This window comes from Electrophorus electricus, chromosome 2 (genome assembly GCF_041902795.1).
Source record: "Electrophorus electricus isolate QZ-2024a chromosome 2, ASM4190279v1, whole genome shotgun sequence".
Classification (NCBI taxonomy): Eukaryota; Metazoa; Chordata; class Actinopteri; order Gymnotiformes; family Gymnotidae; genus Electrophorus; species Electrophorus electricus.
Window position 1 is genome coordinate 22,415,001 of NC_137498.1, and position 10,000 is coordinate 22,425,000.

Consider the following 10,000-nt stretch of genomic DNA (forward strand, 5'->3'; position numbering starts at 1 on the left):
GTTTGTTTGTCAGAGCTTCGTGCACAGTTTGTAGATCTCACGGGTCTAAAAAAAAAAAAAAGCCTTAAAAGTATTCAAACTCCAGTGTAACTAAGTGAATGGTTCAAATGAAAGAAATGCCAGAATGAATAAGCACGTGGAAAGAATTACGTATCCTCTAAGGAGCAAGACCTTCAGCTTCACTCACGAAGAACCCCTCATTCTCACTTTCTTCCTTCTCTGCCTTGCCGCACTTCTGCGGTTTTACCGTGGCTAACACTGCGCGTGCGTGTTTACATTGGCTTGCTCGAGAGGATGGGACGTGCAGCGCAGTGGCACAAGACGGTATTCGCAGCCACAGAACAAACTGTTCCCTGAGATGCTGATCAGTTTGTCCCAAGACATCTTCTTGCTTAACCCTGTGCTGCATTAGCAATTAGACAAACTAACTTTAGGTCTTTAATTTTAATAAGTCATTTAATGTGTTTCTTAGTAGACACATATTAGCAATAATAATTCCCTGGTTTGTATGTGAAGGAATGATGGCTTTTGAACGTGTGTTAGAACAGAGTGGGCGTGTTTCTGCAGTTGAAGGCGCTTGATAAAGGCTGCAGGAAGAGTGTGTGTGCCTGGTCTCTGTCAGCCTGGTGGATGTGTGTGTGTGTTTTTGATGAACAGTGCGACAGCCCAGAACACTGACCCATTGCAGGGTCATCCAAGTAACCAGTGACTGTGCCTCTGTCCAGGCTCTCTGATTGGCTAAAGAGGGTGGGTTGGGTAGGCCACCACCCCCTCGGTTCTGAAGCCTGAGTAAACAAGACAGTCTTTCAGCATGGTCCGTTATGCAACACACACGCTCACACCACTCTGCCCGCTTTGGCTCAAGGATATCCCCGGATTGATTGTTACTGCCGCACCTACTTGATATGTTGATATTATAATGTGTGTATGCATGTTCTCAGATAATACATTGATCAGCCTGCATAATTGCATGTGGGAACTTTTCAGTGGTAGTGTCTGCTTACTGACTTTATTTAATGACATTTATTTCAAATCTTGAAACCTTGTAATTGTTCAGTTTAGAGCTTGTGTCGCAACAGTTGTCGCTAATACTCCAAGTTTTCATCAGCCCTGTAGTTGGCTGGATATTTCTGGACAGCAGACCATGTGGGGTTGCTCAATGTCAGTGTCACTGTGTGCTGCGTCCAGCAACGGTGCTGTTCCTGATACACTCTAGCCAGAGCAAGACCCATTACCATCTTGGGGTCAGTTCAGGGTAGGGGTCAGAGTCAGGGTCACGGCTGTGTCATGGATGGTTCGCCACCCAAATGATGTCTGGTCAGCCATGAAGCCATTGTCACTTGGTCAGAAACTGTCCAGCTAAGGAAAAGGTAGAGGAAGATTGACCTGATCCACTGTGCATGGTAACAGAGGTGTAAGTTTAGTGTATGGTATAGGTGTACTTAACAAGGTGACAGGGAAACTGTTTCAAATAAAGAGAGCTGTGTGTGTGTGTGTGTGTGTGTGTGTGTGTGTGTGTGTGTGTGTGTGTGTGTGTGTGTGTGTGTGTGTGTGTGTGTGTGTGTGTGTATATGTGTGTGTGTGTGTGTGTGTATGTGTGTATGTGTGTGTGTGTATGTGTGTATGTGTGTGTGTGTATGTGTGTATGTGTATGTGTGTGTGTATGTGTGTATGTGTGTGTGTGTGTGTGTGTGTGTGTGTGTGTGTGTGTGTGTGTGTGTGTGTGAGTGTGTGTGTGTGTTTTTTGTTTGTTTGCTTGTTTGCTTATATGTTTGTGTCAATAATGTACATACATTTTCCACTGATGAGTTGGTCTGCATGTGTGTGAACTTGATATTTACATTTATGGCATTTAGCGGATGCTCTTATCCAGAGCAACTTACACAAGTGCTGTATCATTTACTCACAGAATACATCCTAGTACAGTACAGTAGGTTAGAGACCAACATACCAATCAACTAGAATACTGTAGAATACATGGATGAATGCTGATACCTAGAAGTACAAAATACATAAGGTCTATCTTAAACTATGATAAGTGCTATAAACAATAAGTGCTAGAGTTTGTTAAACAACATAAACAGTACAGTTGTCCTTTAAATACTCTGCAAATAGATGCGTCTTCAGTCTGCATTTGAATACTACAAGAGACTCTGCTGTCCAGACAGTAAGTGGGAGTTCATTCCACCATCTTGGAGCCAGGACAGAAAATAATCTCGATGCTTGTCGTCCATGAGACCTGAAGCACGGTATTTCAAGCCGAGCCGTACTGGAAGTTCGAAGTACTTGAGGTATGAAAACCAGATGCAGTAGAAAATGAATCAAAAATAGAAAGACAGAAAACAGTGTGTGTGTGTGTGTGTGTATTATTTACTCTTTTATATATATATATATATATGAGAGTAAATCATATATTCCAGGTGAGTAAATAGATACTATAGCTAGAGATATTCAAAACTGTAGCATTTCCAGACATATGAAGGATGAGGGACTTCCTGTTTCTCTCGAAACTTTGTGTACTACACTAAAATTTTGAACATCTATATCTATATATCTATATCGCCTTGTGTGTGTGTGTGTGTGTGTGTGTGTGTGTGTGTGTGTGTGTGTGTGTGTGTGTATGTGTCTCTGTGTGTGCATGCACGCAAGCCTGACCAACAAATATGCAAACGCGTGCTAAGAGACACTCTGGGCTGGCCAGAAAACGCACATTTAGTAGAATGGAATGTTCTTTCCTCCATGCCACAGGCCTCTCTCACAGCAGCTGAGAGAGAGATTCAGGAGAGACAGGCTTCACAGCACGGCTGGGGTTTTCTGCTCATGGAGGTTTGAGAGCCTGTGTGGGGCGTGTGTTTTGTGTGTACAAATAACTATCCACACCCGTGCAGCAAGAGTGCCTGGCCTGAGTTTATTTACAAACACCCTCCTACTTGTCAGTGGTCTCTTCTGAACACCCCCCCCCCCCACCTTTTTTAACTGGCTATCTCTGTCTGTCCTTCCCTTGAACTCTCTCTATTCTAGATCCACTTCTGTTCTGTTATGTACATTTTCCTTGCTAATATATATTTTCTTTTCTCTTTGTTCACTTACAAATACACACACACACACACACACACACACACACACACACACACACGCTCACACTGAAAAACAAATGCTTGAAAAAATCCAACTTGGGACATACTGAGAAACAAGCCCCGAGAATTATTCCTGGAAATTTAACAGCATGCGCACACATGCACACGCACGCATACACACACACACACACACACACACACACAGATGCACTCAGCCACCCTCTTAGTATTGCACAGAAAGTTCACTGTGGTGAAAAATTCTTTTGCCAAACCCAGTGCGAACAAAATGACCCTGCCCTGACCGCTCTCCGTTCACCACTGCGCTGTGTCTTTCTGTCCATCTGTATAAGAGGGAGAGGGAAAAGAAGCATCTAATTCTTGATGGTGCTGAGACATGTGTTGCGTGCACTTGGTTTTTTGTTGTCTTGTGAATTCTCCTGAGAGATTACAAGAGGATTAGTTGCCTCCAGGGGATGTATGCATACACAAACAGCCCAAGAGAAATGCGCACATAGAGAAGTAGGCTTTTTCCATCACTGCCTATGTCATCCGGTCCCTTCAGGAAGGTAATCCAAGTCTACTCAATTAACTCCAGGCTTGCAATTGCATTTTTAAAAAAGGGTTTAAAAAAAAAAAAAGGTTGAAAAGTTTTCAAAAGCCTGTTATCAGAATGTATTGTGATAACTTTAGTGTTCTTTTCAGAACAATCCCAGTCGATTCTCATCCAAAAAAAAAAAAAGAAAGTTTTTCCAATGCATTTTTCAGAATGTTGTCACCTAAATTGTTCAGTCAGTGGAGGATGTGCAGTGTAGAGGGCGCAGCTCAGAAACTGGGAGTAACTGTTCAGTCTTCCCTCACTGCCTTTTACAGCACTGCCTTTTACAGCACTGCCTTTTACAGCACTGCCTTTTACAGCACTGCCTTTTACAGCACTGCCTTTTACAGCACTGCCTTTTACAGCACTGCCTTTTACAGCACTGCCTTTTACAGCACTGCCTTTTACAGCACTGCCTTTTACAGCACTGCCTTTCTCCTGATTACTGGCTATTTGACCGCTGATGGATGGGAGGAGCTTACAGGACTGTGTCATATTCCAGTGAGAGACTCAACATTTGCTGTTGGTCTTATGGCTTTTGGGGACATACAGTGACTGTATATATCAGATATCTGCAGCTGACTGTCTTGTGTGGCACTAGTTAGGTTAAGTAGGTGATAAATATGGTGATTAGTTTGTGGTGATTTCACTGATAGTATCATGCAGGGTTGGTTGCAGTATAGATTAGGACTGTCCCCAGTAACCTTTTCATGGGGCTCCAGAGCTTTTGGTCTAGTCAATAGTGAATGCCAAAATTAAAAAAATGAATATCTACCCAACTAACAAATATTTGAATAATAGAATATTCGGGTCCAGCCCTAGTGGAGATGTGGCTTTGTTTCTGGTAAGCCTTCTGGTGTAAAAACACTTTCATCCAAATACAGGTCACATCACAAATTCATAATTTAAGTACAGCCATATATACACACCAGATGCATATTCTAATTCACATGACACACATCAAAAAACATTGTCTTCCACACTTCTCCCATGCCAGAAAAAAAAAACGAGAGTAAAGTTATGTATGTGTGTGTGTGTGTGTGTGTGTGGGTTGGTGTGGGTGTGTGTGGGTGGGTGTGGGTGTGTTGGTGTGTCTGTGGGTGTGTGTGTGTGTGTGTGTGTGTGTGTGTGTATGTGTGTGTGTGTGTGTGTACTGCGTGGCTGCTGACATTGATGGATTGTTACCACATGTTGCTGACGGACAAAAAGACCTCTGTGTTCCAGAGAGATTCAGTGTGCAGCTGGGCTTTCAGTTAACAGCCCTACACACGCAACACAGACACATACACACACAGTGTCAATTAAAAACAGAATATATGGATATATGGCTTCATGCAGAAAAGCCAAAGCCTGAACAGTATTAGAGATTTACAAATGAATGAAGTGGAAGAATTTATGAATTCCTCATTAGTTTTGGATTGGAGGTACATGACAGGTTCTTCATAAGAAGGCCAATAGGGATGGCCGTGTGTGTGTGTGTGTGTGTGTGTGTGTGTGTGTGTGTGTGTGTGTGGGAAGAAAGAAAATATATGTATTTAGGACAACAGAATGTCATTAAAAGGTGACCCGTTTTTGGACCCCACTGTTCCAGTAGTATGTCAGGGTGTCTGCAGGGTTTATACTGCAATGAGTAAAAAATCTGCATTGCAGAATGTGAGAGGGAAAGGAAATTAGACAAAAAAAAAGTCAGTGTGTGTGTGTGTGTGTGTGTGTGTGTGTGTGAGAGACACATGGCTGGCTTGGGCTTGCTGTAGTTTTGTTGATGGGAACTGAGAGAGAGAGACCAAGCATTGTGATTGCTCTCAGGTCTTGCAAAAAAGAAAAATTAGTCTTTTTTAAGCACTTCTGCACATACCCTTTTTCCAAGCAAAGGCTTCATCCTGCAGACTCAGACTTTGCACCCTGGCACAAGAGGAAGACCCATGACAGGCCGAAAGAAGAGAGATGGACAGGTTGGCACAACTGTTGGAGAACCTGAGAAGGAAGGAAAACATCCATTAAACATGTCTGGTACTCTGTGTGTTTTCAAGCAGACAGGGAAAGAAAATAAGTCTTAATGACTCCATTCACATTATGCTCCTCCATTGAAATTTTAGTCGTTCCCACCCTCCCACCTCTCCTTGGACAGACACACACACGCATCCACGTACGCACACCCTCATAAACACATGCACAAACATGATGTCACATCTCCAGAGAGGTTTTGCTGGGTAAACACCAGTATTTGTGGTGTTGGTAGCTCAATAGCATTTGCTTGGAAAGGTAGCTAATCTTGACACCAGGAAGAACTAACCACTTTGCATTAGCTGTCTGACAGGTTTAAAAATGAATGTATGGGGGTGGGATTTAACCCTTGACAAAAGTTTACAAAAGTAAACTAAGCTATTTATATTTGATTATAAATATGCACATGTGTGATATTTATATTTTTACTAAGATATTTTTATTGGAGGTAAGTCAAGTGTATGTCAGTTGTAATATTTTTAAAACCAGTAGAGGTATCACCCACATGATCCATATTAAGGATTTCTATTCAATTTCTAGCTCGTTACTGACCAATTTTAGTTCATTTCTAGAGTGATGTTTGGTGTGTGTGTGTGGGGGGGGGGGGGGTGTACAAGGATCCATATTGTACATCAGTGTCATTGGTGCTCGATACAAGGTTCAATTACTAGCAGGTATATGCTTAATATGTAAAAAAAATAAAATAAAATAAAATAAAAATACTCTATCCAGAAAATATACCTGTAAAACTTCCATGACCTGATGCACACTCCACTCAATATACATCATCAGATCCATGCACATTATGCATTTTCTTCCTGCCATGCCTTAATAAAAAAGATCTTCAGCAGAAAACTACCCTGTCTGGTTCTTGTGATCTTATTGCGGACTGAAGACACAATGTCTCCTAGCTATCTTGTGCAGGCTTACCATTGGCTACCATTCAGAAGTACCTGTTACTGCCTCTTGCTGAGTATTAGACTGTTGTGAAAGGAACATTATTTTCGTCTCTTGTGTGTTACGTCAATGGGCTGTATGACTCAGATGGTTCTTTGTGCTTGCTCTTAACAAAGCTGACTTGTGTACCACCATGATCAGGTCCTAACTCCATGTATCGGGGACTAACGCCATTGTATGCCTCTATGTGTGCGTGTGTATTTCTGATGTGAAGGAGCACACATGCTAGTATATGCTGAGACTGAGGACAGTATGAACAGTAAAAGCTTGAATGTTGCTGTTTCAGCTTTATTGTAAGAGCATAATTTGTATGTCTTGCCAACACATAGACAAAAAACAAAAGTGATTCTTGTAAATTAACTTGCGCCTAAAGCTGGAATTTACAATGGAAAAACATTGAGGGGAGTGAAATCCCTCTATCAGATATATAAATGCCTAAAGAAAATTCAGAACTACATTTTCTCACCTGTATAATTATAGATAAAATGGTAATAGAACACTAAATTGCTTAGTTGATCATTAAATTGACCTAATGAAACAGTGAACAAAGATGAAAGGTTTTCAGTTAACCACATTAGGTCATATTTGCATTAGTTGGAGTGCATATAACATATTTTTAGTATTTGTAGTTGGAAAATCAATGACCATTTGTATTCTGCATGCTCTCTCTTGGTGCAGAATTCCATCCGGCACAACCTGTCCCTGCACAGCCGCTTTGTCCGTGTCCAGAATGAGGGAACTGGGAAGAGCTCATGGTGGATGATAAATCCCGAAGGGGGGCGGGGAGGCAAGGCCCCGCGCCGCCGCGCTGTCTCCATGGACAACGGAAACAAGTACACCAAGAGCGCACGGGGACGTGCGGCTAAGAAGAAGGCAGCACTGCAGGCTGCTCAGGAGGGATCGCTGGAGAATGTGTCTGCAGGGGGGCTGTCCAAGTGGCCAGGAAGTCCAACATCCCGCAGCAGTGATGAACTGGATCCCTGCTGGACTGACTTTCGCTCGCGAACGAACTCCAATGCTAGCACAATCAGTGGCCGCCTGTCCCCTATCCTAGCCAATCCAGAGTTAGATGAGGTTCCGGACGATGAGCTTGGCCCTCCCCTCTCTCCAATGCTCTACTCCAGTCCCAGCAGCCTTTCGCCTCCATCATCGACTTCCTCGAACTCCAAACAATGCCCAGCTGAGCTTCCACGACTAGGCACTATGAACCTCAACGATGGTCTGTCTGATAACCTTATGGATAGTCTTCTGGACAACATAACTCTAGCCCCATCGACACAGACAAGTCAGGGAGGTTCTGCCTTCAGTTTTGGAAGCACCACTCCCTCTCCAAATTCCTCCTCTTCTTCACCAAATGGGGGTAATAATAGTGGAGCGTTCAGTAATTCCATTTTTGGGCCCTCTACTGGGGCCCTACGCCAGACACCTATGCAGACCATACAGGAGAACAAGCAGACATCCTTCTCAAGCATTTCTCACTTCAGGAACGCCACACTTCAGGACCTGCTGAACTCAGACTCACTAGGCTCCCACAGCCACAGTGATGTCATGATGACACAGTCTGACCCACTTATCTCACAAACCAGTGCAGCTGTCACTTCTCAGAGCTCCCGCCTCCGCAACGGCCTCATGCTCCCCAATGATCCCATGATGTCATCATTCAGCTCTGGACTCAAAGGTCAGAACAGTCTTCTCCAGAACAACCGACACCATCCAGGCTCCAATGCCCAGGGCTTGCTGCACTCGTTATCCAAAAACGGGCACCCAACCCTGTCTAATGATGCTAATAACATAGCCTCAGCCAAGCAGCACCTCCAACAGCAGACCTCCATGCTGCTGAGCGATACATCTCCTTACTCTGGGATGAACGGATGCACTGGAATGGGGATTGGGCTCCATTCAGGAACGGACCGCTTTCCTTCAGACTTGGACTTGGACATGTTCAATGGGAGCCTCGACTGCGATGTGGACTCCATAATCCGCTCAGACCTGATGGATGCAGACGGGCTGGACTTCAACTTTGATGCCCTGGTGCAGAATGGTGTCAACCTCAACCCTCCTGGCAACTTCAACGGGACAAAACAGTCCAGTCAAAGCTGGGTACCTGGCTGAGAGCAGTCCCAAGGTCAGTTAAAACTGCTATTCACCAGTGTTTACTCATTTCATAATATATCAAGCATATTAAATATGCAGTGCCTTAGAGTTACATAGCAAGACCCACGGAAGACTTTCATGTAGGCCGACGTTTTATTAGTTTCATGCTCTGTGTTCTGTGTTTTGTTTCATGTTCCATTTGTCTGTAATTGTAATATGTCCAATTGAGAATGAATGTGATAAAGCACAAAAAAGTCTTGATGCTGTATCATTGCCATGAACATGGTGTTGTGACAATATTAAAAGGTCTTGTCTCGGCTTCTGAGCTTCACAGTCAGCTAATAGAATTGGGGTGGAGTGGAGGACCTTGGCTGACAGCACTGAAATCTTGCCTGTTAACACAATTAACCATCAGATATCCCTTTCTAATAAGCGGAACTGTTAGCAAAAAAGTTCTTATGTGCTAGCATTATCAATTTTAAAATCAATATTGGAGAGCTCATATTTAGTGAATTTGAAAACACATATTTGAGAACCCCGTGAAATAATCATAGCTAACTGTATTTGAACTATAGGCCTAATTCTATAAATGAGAAGCTGTCTAAATAATGTTTTCAAACCAAGCAGTAGTTTAGGCCAACTGACATTAACTGATGCTATGCAGAGTGTGACTTAACTGATCTCTTTTCTCCTGCTTTTAATCCAGGCTCAGAACTTCAGTGCAAAAAAACCCACATGATCAAAAATTCCATCCAACACAGACTCACGCCACCTGTTGCCAACGCTACTGTCAGCAGCAAGCACTGGATCTGTTTACAGACTACAACTTTGAAGACTCTTACCTTGAGTCCAGTAAACACACCACCATAAAAGACTGACTGCAAAGGTCACAGGAGTACCAGCTCACTTCCAAATGCCCTGTAGACAAATAAGTTGACGCCAAATCAACGATGAATCATTTCACTATTATGCAAGCCTAAAGAAAATCATTGAAATCAAAACCGTTTGAATCAAAACCAATCTGAAGTCAAATATTTTTGGATGGGTTAAAAGTAATGACTCAAAAAAGAATTTTGAAAAAGTCTTAGACGTCCAAAATTGCTCTTTGAGTTATATTTGAGAGTTTCTGCTGTCTTTGCTGTTTTAATGGTTAAATGCCTGGTAATCTCCAAGCATCACTTATAGTAATCATTACTGATTTGATGATAAGAAAAAGAAAGAGGATTAAATCACATTGATCTTTATACCACACCACCTTGCAAATTTCAAAATA

At 42.8% G+C, this 10,000-nt stretch overlaps 1 protein-coding gene across 4 annotated transcripts in view; it reads left to right on the forward strand.

The window, feature by feature from the left end:
* The window catches only part of foxo3b (forkhead box O3b), a 30,634-nt gene that overhangs the window by 18,696 nt on the left and 1,938 nt on the right, over window positions 1-10,000 (forward strand). For all 4 annotated transcript variants that reach the window (XM_027015517.3, XM_081695605.1, XM_081695606.1 and 1 more), the window contains 2 exons: window positions 7,312-8,758; window positions 9,434-10,000. The exon at window positions 9,434-10,000 is cut by the window's right edge and continues 1,938 nt beyond it. In XM_027015517.3, coding sequence (XP_026871318.2) covers window positions 7,312-8,745 — 1,434 coding nt within the window. In that variant the 3' untranslated portion in view covers window positions 8,746-8,758; window positions 9,434-10,000. The remainder of the gene's footprint in view (window positions 1-7,311; window positions 8,759-9,433) is intronic.